The 14,052-nt window shown below is 35.5% G+C and overlaps 1 protein-coding gene across 2 annotated transcripts in view; it reads left to right on the top strand.

Annotated features, from left to right (window-relative positions):
* Positions 1-14,052, top strand: part of SERINC5 (serine incorporator 5) — a 112,450-nt gene that overhangs the window by 76,757 nt on the left and 21,641 nt on the right. For both annotated transcript variants that reach the window (XM_074282365.1, XM_074282364.1), the window contains exons 6-8: positions 527-738; positions 3,211-3,306; positions 6,592-6,718. In XM_074282365.1, coding sequence (XP_074138466.1) covers positions 527-738; positions 3,211-3,306; positions 6,592-6,718 — 435 coding nt within the window. The remainder of the gene's footprint in view (positions 1-526; positions 739-3,210; positions 3,307-6,591; positions 6,719-14,052) is intronic.

Below are 14,052 nucleotides of genomic sequence, written 5' to 3'. Positions count from 1 at the left end.
CATTTATTAAGTGCCTGCTCTGTGCCAAATGCTTTGCAAGATGTAAGGAATACAAAAACCAAAAATGAGACAGAGCCTTGGAGAAGAACTACTATAAGTAGTACTAGAACTCAGCTGTATCATATAATCATTCCATTGTTATTAGTAGTTTCCTTTCAGGGCTTCATGAAGATGTCCCAGAGTAAAAATATAAAAATATCTTATGTTTCTAAATCTCAAAAGTTCTAAACACAAGAATCCATTTAAGGCGATGGTGGTGGGGGTGACTGTCTAACTTAGACTGGGTCAGAAGGAGAAGGCCGAAGCAGTTTCTTGTGGGCATTTATCAATTCCTTAGACCAAATGGGTCAAACATTTCCCAGTCATCTAATATTGTCATGGGGTGCATTCATTTCAGAAAGCCTTTTGTACTACTCGTTACATCATCCTGGGAGCTGAATACAAGGGATTTATTACTCCAAGAGTATTATGTCAAATGATCCTCTGACTAATCTTCCTCTCTCTCTTTTCCTCTTCTTGGAAATAGGACTGCAGGCACAGTTCATAACAAAATATGGTATGCCTTTCTGGCCCTGGTGACTCTGCTCATGTACACGATTGCTGTGGGAGCGCTGATCTTGATGGCCTGGTTTTACACCTGGGAGGAAGACTGCTTGCAGAACAAAATTTTCCTTGGTGTGAGTGGAGGCCTCTGCTTACTTATTTCCCTGGTAGCCATCTCACCCTGTGTACAAAATCGTAAGTATGGGGGCTACTTCTTCCTCTTTCTGCCTCATTGTCTTGAAAGCCCTAGAACAGCAGTGTCAAACTCAAATTTTGACTCAGACAATCACCAATTAGCATTATCTGTTTTGCATTTTTGTCCATTTTGTTAAATATTTCCCTATTACATTTTAATCTGCTTCCAGCAGCACTTCTTCTCTAGAAGCCTATGGCTTTCTATTTGAAGATATTGTCATTAATTCACCAATGTGGTTAGGTTGATGATAATAGGAGAATTGGAAATCCCACCTGGGATTCCATAAGGGATCCTGTTCCTAGATTACATCCCATATCAGACTAAATAAGGTACATGTACAAAATATGTGCCAGTTAAATATTGTTAAACTGAATTTGCAAAAATCAGTAAGTTAGTGGATTATCCAAATACATATTTCTTATCTTCAAGGAATTTGGAGGGCATAGAGATCTGGAAAGGCATGTGTGAGTTGTTAACTAATAAATGTGCACATGTTCTTCTAGTCACCTATAGCCATGAGGTTCTGGTAGTTTCACCTGTTTCAGAAATAATATATTGGAAGGACATTTTAAAATTTACTTTAGTCCTAAACTCCCCTCACATTTTTATGATCCAAGCCAGTACTTTTATCTTTGGGGCAAAGAAAAATTGGATTCCCATGATGACATGACCTCTTTTGTCATGTTTACTCATAATTGCCTTGCCTAACAGTTTCAAGAGGGTGGAGAAGAACTTTGTTGAGTTAATAAACTTGTGCCTTGAGTGTCTTAGAGGCTAATACATTATTAGGATTGATTTATTAACTAATTTACAAAGTTTTGGGGACTAAGAGAAGTTTGGATTATATAATTGAGAGTGTTTTTCTTAAGGCTTGAACAAGGCCTATTGTGATTTCAGCTTGTAAGTAAATTAAAATAGATGCCAGGTTAAATATTCCCTTCCCATTCTTCTCCCCATCACTATTTGATAATTTTGGCCACTAAATACGACCATCCCCTCAATACCTTGTCACAAAGTGACCATATCTATTACAAATATTCTGTTTGAATTTCTTATTCTGGAGTCCATAGAGTCTGTAATCCATGAGTAAATTTCAGAGAATCCCATGGAATTGGATAGGAAAAGAAATAAGTTTTTATTTTCACTAACCTCTAATTAAATTTAGCATTTTCTTTCATCGTGAATTTTTTTTTAAAGTACATAATATTCAGGAAAAGATCCATGGACTTCAGCAGGCTGGCAGTGTAGTCTGACTTAAAAAAGAAAAAAGTGAAAAAAACCCTCTACTTTAAACATAGTCGATGGAGGTTCTAAATCATGATGACTTAATCTGAGAAGGGCACATATGAGAGTTGGCATCCAAGACTGGCAGTGCGTTTTTCATTTTCGTTTTAAAGATTCAGTAGCATGAAGAGTAATTTGTGAGCTCCTTGTCATAATTGTAGTATCATTATAAATCCAAAAAAATCACAACAAAAATGATTAGTCATGAAACAAGTTTAATGTTCCTATGCAGGAGCTAAAGACTCTAAATTGTAGCTGAATCAGTCTGTTCATTTAAAATCCAGCATATTAGAAGCCAGGGAAACCTTTCTTTTTTGGAACCTGGCTCCCAGCAGATTTCTTCCTTAAATGACACTTGTTCTGTTCTTCACTAAGAACTCCATCAAGCATTGGTGCCTTTGCCTTTTACAGATAAAGAAACAGAGATATCTTTGCTGTACCTCTCCAGGGCATTGATGTGCATATAGCTGTGGAATAGAGTTTGTAGTGTTTTGTTTACTCCACTGAGCTACTGGGGATCTCTTAACAATAATTGGAGGGACACTTTTCTTGTAATGTGTTTAGGAATCAGATTAGGTTTCAATATGTCCCTGGAGCTGGTTACATCTTGAGGTGTGTGCAAAAAACTCCATAGTAGTATGGGCCAAGGTTCTGCTTTTTATTTATGCAAGTTCTCCTTAAAAATATTAATACATAATAATTAATATGTTACAATGTATAATAAATAATATAAGTAAAATATATAATGCATAAATATATAAATACACGTAAAAGTTAAAAAAAAACTTGATTATTTTGGAAAATTCTCACTAGTAACAGATAGTATTTTTGTGTAAGAGTATTTGTAATTTCTTTCTCCACAGTTCCTTATAAACTGTGGCAAGCTTCTAATTTCAGAATCAGGAAGTTTTGTTAAGAGCCAGATTCAGAGGATATCCACCAGGAAAAAGTGATATTTCCCCTTTCTTGATAACATCTTTATAACAGCATAGTACAGTATAAAGTATTGGAATTTGGAATTGGAGATCCTTGGGTTGGAATTTTGGCCTTTCTCTTGACTTAAGTTAGGGAACTTGGGCCTTAATTTCTATCAAATTAAAAAAAAAATGTGGTTGAACCATTTGGTATCTCAGGCCCCTTCTGGTCTCCTAGCATTCTCTGACCATGCATTTCTTCTCCATTTTCAGGGCAGCCTCACTCCGGCTTACTGCAGTCAGGCCTCATTAGCTGTTATGTCACTTATCTCACCTTCTCAGCTCTCTCCAGCAAACCTGTGGAGACAAGTGAGTGATGCTTTGACTCATTACTTGTGTGGAGTACATATGATTTGTGGGGGAAGGACTGTTTTTTCACATTTATAAGTTGTTTGAAAACAAAAATTCAAATGAATTGTTACTTGGAGGTCTTTTAACTTAAGGAAATCCTTAATTGTGAGTGCAAAAATGGCAGCTACTTGTGCTGTGCTGAAGCAAAAGTATCCATCTGGAAGCCTCCTTTAACATGAACCATTTTTACTGTCCTTTCTAAGTGGCTGACTTGTCAAAAGTTGCTTCTGTAAGAACATTAGCAAGGACAGGTGGACTTGAGTTAAAGTCTGACTTCAGACATTTACTAGCTTAAGTCATTTAATCCTGTTTGCCTCAGTTTTCCTCATCTGTCAAATGAACTGGAAACTGAAATGTCAAATTACCCAGTATCTTTGCCAAGAAAACTCCAAATGGGGACTATTAGTCATGACTAATAGACTAAACAACAAAAATATTTCTGTGAATCCTACAAATAAAGTTCTAAGTTTTTTTCTTGCTCTAAATTTCAAGCGGTTCCCCTTTCCTTTTAGACAAAGTAATGATTCATTTTTATTAAAGCTAACTTCATAGTATAAAAGCTTGAGCATGGATTGTGCATAATAAAATAGACAAATCTCCTGTTGTATTGAACTTTAAATTCAATACCAATCACATAGTCTACATTTTCCCTCTTGGATTGAGAGAATTTGGAAGACTCCAGTATGCCCCATAGCTATTTTAAATTTTTTCTTTTTTCCATGTAGCTGTTCAAAAGAGGAAGAGTTGCAGACTTGAGTTTGTAGATTATGGCATTAAAAGCACTTACTCTCATTTAAAAAAAAAAACAAAAACAAAGAGAACAAGCTGGATGTTTTTGCTTTAAGCTTAATTTCTTTCATAGCTTTTTACGGACCCAAGATTTTGACTATTGTGTTACTTGGTTATGGCAAAATCTTTGAAGTGTTGCACCAGCACTGGGTGCACATTAATTTTAATTTCAAAAGGCTCTACTGAGACAGAATAATGCCTATTTGTGGCTGAGATCAGATTTTTTCCACTGGACTGAAAACCAACACCCTTCAAACCACTGTGTGCATAGCTATTTTTAAAGTGCAATTGCTAATAATAATTTCAGTGCAATTTCAGATACCTAGAATTTGCATGTTTGTGAAATGGTTTCTAGGGTGTTTCAGATCTGTGCTAATTATATATGGTCAGAGCTAGTAATTAAGCCCAACTTCTTTATTCAGATTTGGTGTCTGTGCGGTAGGACATTGGGTAGTATTAAGGAAGTTATTTGTTATGATAAAGTAGATGATATAACTTTTTTGATAAGTTTTTATTTTTAAAAGGCTTAGTTTAAATATTTTCCTTAAATATCCTGCCTCCTTAGGAGGTATAGGAGTACAGAATGAAATAAAGGCATCTATTTTACAAGGTATTTATAAGGAAGTAGCCTCCAAAATGACGCCAAGCTTTTTTTAGTATGAGAGTTTAATACAGAGCTCATTGAAAATATATGCATTTCCTCATCTTTTTTTTTTTTTTTTTTTTGGAAGGGATGGGCCTCCAAAATTTATAAAGAGATAAAGGAAAGGGAATGGGATAAAGTGAGATATAGAAGGACGAGTAGATTTATCGCCTGTGGGATATGGTGTGTAGATTAATGGGAATTGGGATAAAGAGGGAGGGAAAGGGTAGATGAAGAAAATAAGGGAAGGATTTATGGGTGAGGGGAGGTTAAGCATTAACAAGGGACATTAAGGAGTAGAAAATTTAGCAGGGATAAGAAATAAGAGATATGCACAAACATAATAACAAAGATCAGGAGTAGAATTTATTAGAACAAAAAACAACTAGTAAACATTGATCTCAAAAAAAGTCATACTTAAAGTTTCAATCAAGAGAGAAATCTACATTATATGTCAGCCATATTAATATTGTTTTAGATGCATGTCTGTATATTTGTAAATATGTATTTAGATATGTGTGTGTGTGTGTGTGTGTGTATATATATATATATATATATATATATTTGTAGATGTATTATGTATGCATGTGTGTGTATTTAAACCCACCCACCCACATTCACATATATTTATACATAAATATATCTGTGCTTAACAGTAGCCTTCTTGGGAGACATGATGGGTGGGGGAATAAAAGAGAAGAGAAAGAATAAAGTAAAAAGTGCACAGCAAAGAGCAAAGAATAATTTACAAGGAAGCAAAGAAAAGATGGACAATCAAGAATATAATATCTTTTATTATATGCTTTCTTGAAATGGAAATTTATTGTTACATATTTTGAATCCACCCTGATGTTCTGCTAGGCATTTATTTGACAATGCGGTGTTTTTTTCCGTTTTGACTTATTTTCCTATTTGTTTTTTTCTTATTTTATATTTAGTTTTAAATAAATAAAATTTAATAAATTTTACAAAATGAAGAGATGAGAACCAGAGCCTATTAGTTTGTGAAACTGTAGGATTCATGGTCACTTGAGCCCGTCTTTAGGGCAGCCCCAGACAGAATGGAGTCCAACAACTTGTTCCAAATGGGGATGCAGATCTCTTGCATGCCAGCTCCTCTTGGTGTACACTTAGTAAGGGAGTGGGGTAAGATTGATATTCTTTAGAGAAATACTCTAAAGTCAATCTTGTACAATGTTAGACTTTGTAGAACAAAGACACTCCCTTTGCTCATCCTTTGGGATTCTGAGGGAAAGCAAAAGTTAGGTTTTATTGTTGTTGTTCAGTAATTTCCAAATCTTCATGAGCCCATAGACGACCACATGTCAGGTTCTTTTATTCTCCACCAAAGTCTATCCAAGCTCATGTTTACTGCTTCCATGACATCTGTCCATCTTGTTCTCTGCTGTCCCCTTTTCCTTTATCTTTTCCAAAATTGGAGTCTTTTCCAGTGAGTCCTGTCTTATTATATGGCCAAAGTATTTTAGCTTCATTATCTGTCTTTTTGGTGAATAGACTGAATTAATATTTTTTTCCCCAAATTTATCAATATTATTTTATCCCCCCCCCCCCATTTTTCAACATTCATTTTTTGTGAAACTTTGTGTTTCAAATTTTTCTCCTTTTTTCTCCCCAAGACCGAAAGCAGTCTGACACAGGTTAAAAAATGATTAACTAACTGATTTCATTTCCTTGCTGTCCAAGAGACTCTCAAATTCTAGGTTAGCTTTTCCTGAATGTTATAATTTTCTGTGAGTTGATGGCAGACTCCTCCCCCCACTCACTGTGGTTTTTCTGTTTTTCCTTTCAAGTTTTGGATAAAAACCAGAAGAATATAACAATTTGCTCACCTAACTTTGGCCAGGAATTCCATAGAGATGAAAATCTGGTTACAGGTCTGGGTACCACGCTCCTGTTTGCTTGCATCTTATACTCTTGGTAAGTACTTGATCCCATGAGCGGCTTTGAGGACTTAATACAGAGGTGCTGGAGGGGAATATTTGGATCAGAAGGAAGCAAGTACCAATTTGGTTGATGATACTGGAAATTAAAAGAATGCTAGAGTTAGAGAGTTTCTTCTTTGGGTTTCTTATTCACCCATGAGGTAAAACAAAAAGAGGAAACTTGATGTTTGTTGCTTTCATTGACTAACACTTTGATCAGAGACTCCCAATTGGCTCCATTTGAAGTTCCATGTTCATTGAGTTGGGGAGTAGAAGGGAAGTAATAGCAACTTTATTATCCAAAGACATTCCTTTGGCTGACACTGCACATGCCATCATTTTGTAAGCTGTCCAGAAAAGATGGGAAATTTTCCTTTTCTTAGTGCAAAAATCCATGATGCAGCCCCTTCCAGTAGTTTTGGGAAGATATGGTGAACACAGTACTTCTCTGCTGTGTATTGTGAAAATCAGTTTTGTGTCCTTGGTTTGAGTTGTTTTGTCTTTTAAAAAAAAACCCAAAAAACCTGAGAGAAGAAATCTGGATCAGAAAAGGGGAATGAAAAAAAGTAAATTGAGTTTAAGATATAGATTTCCTTTAGCATGGCATTAGCCTGTCTACCATTGTGTTTGGGTACCATATTTGGTTTTTGCATGAAATTCAATTTCCAGTGAGCTATCATAACCCTTCCATTACAGAATTCAAATAATCATGATGATAATAGTGTATTGATGGAATCTTTTTTCCTTTTAAAAATTAATATTTTAAATATTCTATTCTTTTAAAAGTTTGGGTTCCAAATTATCTCCCACCCCTCTCTCACCCACTGAAAAGGCAAGCAGTGTGATATCAATTATGCATATGAAATCAATAGCCATATTGCAAAAGAGCAGTAAAAATAATGTGAGAAAATTATATTTCAGTTTGCACTCAGTTCATTTCTCTCTCTGGAAATGGATAGTATTTTTTCATAATGACTCCTTTGGAATTATCTTGGATCACTGTATTGATCAAAGTAGCTAAATCTTTCAAAGTTGATCATTTTCTTTATTTTCTTTCAGAGAATACTAATGATAGATAGCTCACATTTTACATAGCCTTTTAAGGCTTGCAAAGTGCAATGAGTGAACCTCATTTAATTTTCACATCAGTCCTGTGCACGGGGCCAGTATCTTTTAACCCCGTTTTATTTATTTATTTTTATAATAATAGCCTTTTATTTTCAAAATACATTCAAAAATAGTTTTCAACACGCTCTTGCAAAAACTTTGTGTTCCATACTTTTCTCCCTCTATCCCCTCCCCTAGAGAACAAGTAATCCAATATAGGTTAAACATGTGCAGTTCTTCTATACATATTTCTGCATTTATCATGGTGCACAAGAAAAATCAGATCAAAGGGAAAAAAACTGAGGGAAAAAAAGCAAGCAAATAATAAAAATAGTGCAAATACTATGTTGTCATACACATTCAGTCTCCACAGTCCTCTCTTTGGATACAGATAGAACCTTCCATCCCTTCCATCAATCTATTGGAATTGGCCTGGATCACCTCATTGTTGAAAAGAGCCTCTTCCATCAGGATTGATCATCACATAATCTTATTTTTTTAAAATTATTTTTAATTTTATAATTATAATTTTTTTGACATTATATATGCATGAGTAATTTTTTTTATAACATTATCCCTTGTATTCATTTTTCCAAATTTTCCCCTCCCTCCCTCTACTCCCTCCTCTAGATGACAGATAATCCCATACATTTTACATGTGTTACAGTATAACCTTGATACAATATATGTGGGTAAATCCAATTTTCTTGTTGCACGGTAAGAATTAGATTCCGAAGGTATAAGTAACCTGGGTAGATAGACAGTAGTGCTAACAATTTACATTCACTTCCCAGTGTTCCTTCTCTGGGTGTAGTTGTTTCTGTCCATCATTGATCAACTGGAAGTGAGTTGGATCTTCTTTAATCACATAATCTTCTTGTTGCTATGTATACAGTGTTCTCTTAGTTCTATTCACTTCACTCAGCATCGGTTCATGTAAGTCTCTCCAGGCATTTCTGAAATCATCCTGTTGGTCATTTCTTGCAGAACAATAATAATCCATAATATTCACATACCACAATTTATTCAGCCATTCTTCAACTGATGGGCATCCACTCAATTTCCAGTTCTTTGCCACTACAAAAAGGGCTGCTACATTTTTTGCACATGTAGGTCCTTTTCCCTCCTTTAAGATCTCTTTGGATTATAAGTCTAGTAGAAATACTGCTTGATAAAAGGGTGTGCACAGTTTGATAGCCCTTTGGGCAATAGTTCCAAATTGCTCTCCAGATGGTTGGATCAGTTTACCACAATGTATCAGTGTCCCAGTTTTCCCACATTCCCTCCAATATTTATCATTATATTTTCCTGTCATCTTAGCCAATCTGAGAGATGTATAGTGGTGTCTAAGAGTTTTGCATTTCTCTAATCTAGAGTGATTTAGAGCATTTTTTCATCTGACAATGATTTTAATTACTTCATATGAAAATTATCTGTTCATATCATTTGACCATTTATCATTTGGAGAATGGCTTGTATTCTTATATATTTGAGTCAATTCTCTACATATTTTAGAAATGAGGCCTTTATCAGCGCCCTTAGATGTAAAATTTCCCCCCCAGTTTTGTGCTTCCCTTTTAATCTCGACTGCTTTGGTTTTGTTTGTACAAAAACGGTTTAATTTAATATAATCAGAATTATCCATTTTGCATTTACATTTCATAATGTTGTCTAGTTCTTCTCTGGCCATAAATTTCTTCTCTCTTCACAGATCTGAGAGGTAGACTATCCCTTGTTCTCGTAATTTGCTTGTAGTATCACCCTTTATGTCTAAATCATGAACTCATTTAAAGTTTATCTTGGTATAGCATGTTAGGTGTTGGTTAGTGCTTAATTTCTTCCACATTATTTTCTAATTTTCCCAGGAATTTTGTCAAATATTGAGTTCTTATCCCAGAAACTGGAGTCTCTGGACTTAGCAAACACTAGATTACTATAATCATTGACTATTTTGTCTTGTGGATCTATCTTATTCCACTGATCAACTACTCTAATTTCTTAGTACCAAATGGTTTTGATGACCACTGCTTTATATAGTTTTTATATATAGGTTTTAAATTTGGTACAACCAGGCCTTCTTTATTTGCATTTTTTTCCTATAAATTCTCTTGAAATTCTTGACCTTTTGTTCTTCCAGATGAATTTTTAAATTATTTTTTCTAGCTCTGTAATTTCTTGGCAGTTTGATTGATATGATACTGAATAAGTAGATTAATTTAGGTAGAATTGTCATTTTAGTTATGTTAGCCCAGCCTCCTCATGGGCATTTGCTATTCTTTCAGTTGTCTAGCTCTAACTTTATTTGTGTGAAAAGTCTTTTATAATTACATTTCTATAGTTCCTGGTGTTGTCTTGGCAGATAGATTCCCAAATATTTTTATATTATTTGTAGTTATTTTAAATGGAATTTCTCTTTGTATCTCTTACTGCTGGTAACATAGAAATACCAATGACTTATGTCGATTTATTTTGCATCCTATAATTTTGCTAAAATTGCTTATTTTTTCTGTAGTTTTTTAGTTGGCAATCTATCATATTATCTGCAAAGACTTTTTTGGTTTTCTCATTACCTACTCTAATTCCTCTAATTTCTTTTTTCTTTTATTGCTAAAGCTAACATTTTTGAATGGTGATAGTTGGCAACCTCGTTTCATCCTTGATCTTATTGTTAACCCCATTTTATAAATCAGGTAACTGAGATTCCAAGAATGTGAAATGATTTGTTCCTTAGACCTTATATAAAACAGGATTCAAAGTGATGTCATGTCCAGCTCCTTCTCTAATCTGCCTCTTTGCTCCTTGTGATCTTTTCTCCTGTTGAAGTAATGAGAGGGAATGGAGTTTAAAAGATTTATAGTAGAAGAGAACATTAAAAGTTACATAATATATACCCTCTCATTTTAGGGGTGGGGCAGAATACAGGTTTAGAGAAATCAATAGACATGATCACATATCTAGTAAATTGCAGACCTGGTGAATTAAGACTTGAGTCATTTGAATGTGAATTAGCGTTTGTTTTTTTGTTTTTAATAAGGAGACTTGGTTATCTCTCCTACCCATTTCAGCTTATATTTGGCAACAAAGACCTCTCCAAAAGAAAGTTTAAGTGGTAAGTCAAAATCCCCATTAGGAAGGAAAAAGAAAAATCTGTACAAGAATTAGATTTTCCAATGGGTTTTATTAGAAGATATTCTCTACAACCAACTGAGACTTCAGGAGAGTTGGAGTTGGGAGGAAGGCCTGTGCTATTCTGAGTCATTGAGATTATGGTGTGATTATGGTTTGCAGAATGCTTTTTGTTATTCCATTTTGTCTGCACAACAACATATAGGTGCTATCATTATCCGCATCCTACAATGGCTTCCCAGCTTTCTCCTTTTGCTTAGGAAAAGTCCCTTCTCTAATGCATATTAGAAATGACCTCTGTTTTCTGGAATTCTGGGATGATGATTGGTAGTGAACAAGACAGTGTTTGTTACTATTATTCAAGAGCCCGACTTTGGGATTTGGGGGCATTATAGCTGGTTGAAGGGGATGAGAGGTGTAGTATTAAATTGCCCACTTTGACCATCTGCTTGAGAGCTACTAAAGGTAGTAAGTAGAGAATGGATCTCAAGTGCTATGAGGCTGTTTGGGCCCAAGTGAACAATTATCTCTAAAAAGATAGAAAGGTTTTAGGGGTGACAGCAAAGGAGAGTGAAAAACAATTAAACCTATAGAGCCAGGATTTCAGGTAGTCAACCACTTAATATGGAAGGGGTTATAGTGCCAGGCCAAGAGTCAGGAAAATTCATTTTCCTGAGTTAAAATCTGGCCTCAGACACTTACTAGTTGTATGAACTTGGGCAATTCACTTCACCCTGTTTGCCTCAGTTTCCTCCTCTGTCAAATAAGCTGAAAGAGTATGGCAAACCAGCCCAGTATCTTTGCAAAGAAATCTTTAAATAGGGTCATAAGGAGTTATTTACAATTAAAATAGTTGGACAACAGTGAAATAACAATAAATATGCATAGGAACTTTCCTAGAAAGTTCTGTCTCTAAATTGCTTGGCCATTGTCCTACGAGGATCATGGGTTTGAAGTCTGAGAAAGTCTTTCCTACTCTATTTGTCTTGAGGTCATTTGGTGATCTGGATTTTTGATTAAACTTTGATGAACTATTTCTCTAGTTCTAACCTGCTGTAATCTAATCAGCCTACTCTAACCTACTATAAGGAGGGCGAACAAGTTTAACATTCATTCAAGGCCTTTGGTTCATTAGTTTCTATATTGGGGTGTTTTGCATCTCTGAGATGGCTCAGAAGGCTGTTATCTGGGTCTATGATAGATTTTAACACAGGATCTCCAGTTCTAAATCCAACCCACTTTCCACTGTAATATGTGCACATATAATTAATTCATAACATGTCATTAAGGCAGGCATGTAAGTTACTATTAAAGCAATTTTTGTTTGCAGTTCTAACTTTGAGTCCGTATATGACATAGAGACTACTTCAAAAATGTTAATGACTAGTTTTCCAAGTTGAACTATAATAATAGTGGCTATCATTTAGTTACACTTTAAGGTTTACAGAGTGCTTTTTATATGTTCTCATTTTATCCTCACAACAACCCTATAAGCGCCATCATTTTTCCCATTCTACAAATGAGGAAATCGGTGTCCCAAGCAGGATTCATACTGAGGTCTTCCAGTCTCTACATTTAGCCCTCCATTCACTGTATCACCTAACTCATAAAAGGAAGGGGTGGGGAGGGGGAGGATAATGAACAAGAATTATGAGATAAAGATAAAGGAGTACAGGATCTAACCGTGAGCCCATGGGCCTGTGTGAAGCTGGCTTTTAGCCAGAGAAAGAGGACTTTAATGTTTAGTGAGTGCAGGTCCCTATAGTGTGCGAACTGTTGATTCATTTGAGACAGCTCCCAAAAAAGGAGCCAGTACTAAATAAAATTCTTGATCTCAAATGCCTGTATATAGAGGGCCAAAATTTACCTAGTAAGCAAGAAGAGTTAGAAGCCTTATTAATGCAAGGGAACAGAGCCTCATAGAAATTACTGAGTCATAGAACCCAGGATTTATAGACATCTATCTTGGTGGTGCAGGGGTTAGAGCCCTGCTCTTGGACTCGGGGAGACCTAAGTTCAAATCCTGCCTCAGACTATGAACTAGTGATGTGTCAGTCTTTTAACCTCCCTGTCTCAGTTTCTTATCTATAAAATGGAATAATAGGGCCTCCCTCATAGGTTCGTTGTAAGGATCGTGTAAAATGCTTTGCAAGCCTTAAAGCTCTTTAGAAAGGTGAGTTATGGGCAGCGAGTTGGTGCAGTGAGTAGAGGAGGATCTGACTTCAAATCTAGTAATCTAGCCTCAAACACTTAACACTTCCTAACTGTGTGACCTTAAGTCACTTAACCCCAATTGCTTCAGCCAAAAAAAAAAAAATAATAATGTTGAGGATGATAACAGCTGAGATGTATTTCTGAATGAAGGAAAGACTTAATCCAAAGGAAATAGGATAAAAAAGGGATAATTGGGGGAAGGAGGGTTTGGTTAGTCTTGCTCACTCAGGTGAGGAGGTCCAGAACCTAAATAGGGGGGAGTAGAATAGAAAATATTTGGGTGACAAGCAGTAGAAGCAGAAACAATTTTTTTCTCTCGGGGACAGAGGTGTTGTATAGTGGTGGTGGGAGACCCCAGTTATTCAGACATCTACTGAATGCTTCTTTCTAGACATGTATTAATCAATAAAGAGGAAGCAGTGATTTGGAGTTAGGCCTTGGAATCCAGTCTCTTGTGACTTTGAGCAGTTCCTTAATTTTTATGGACTTTTCCTCATCTTTAAAATGATGTTGTGCAAAATTTGAATCCAAATGTACTTTGAGGTTCCTTCTCGTTGGAATGGTCCTACAAGCAAATTTTATTCCACAAATGGTGAAGGAAGCAGCAGGGAAAAATCTATAGTAGATCTGATTACCCCTGATTCTATCACAACTGGTGATAGAAAACAAGAAGAAAACCAAGTACAGTCTGATTTAATAGTTTAGATTTGAGGAGATCAGATTTCAAAGGGTTTGAAGGAAAGAAAGGTGAACTTTAAATTTCTACATGGAAAGTCAACTGACTTGGATTTGAATTGAAAAACCACTCTTGTTCATCATATATAAATACCAAATGTTCTGTTTGGCATTCAAAGCCCTCTCTTACCTTTCCAGTTTGCTTAC

Source organism: Sminthopsis crassicaudata, chromosome 1 (assembly GCF_048593235.1).
Source record: "Sminthopsis crassicaudata isolate SCR6 chromosome 1, ASM4859323v1, whole genome shotgun sequence".
NCBI classification, from domain to species: Eukaryota; Metazoa; Chordata; class Mammalia; order Dasyuromorphia; family Dasyuridae; genus Sminthopsis; species Sminthopsis crassicaudata.
The sequence above is the reverse complement of the archived record's forward strand: the minus strand, read 5'-3'. Positions and strand labels throughout refer to the sequence as shown.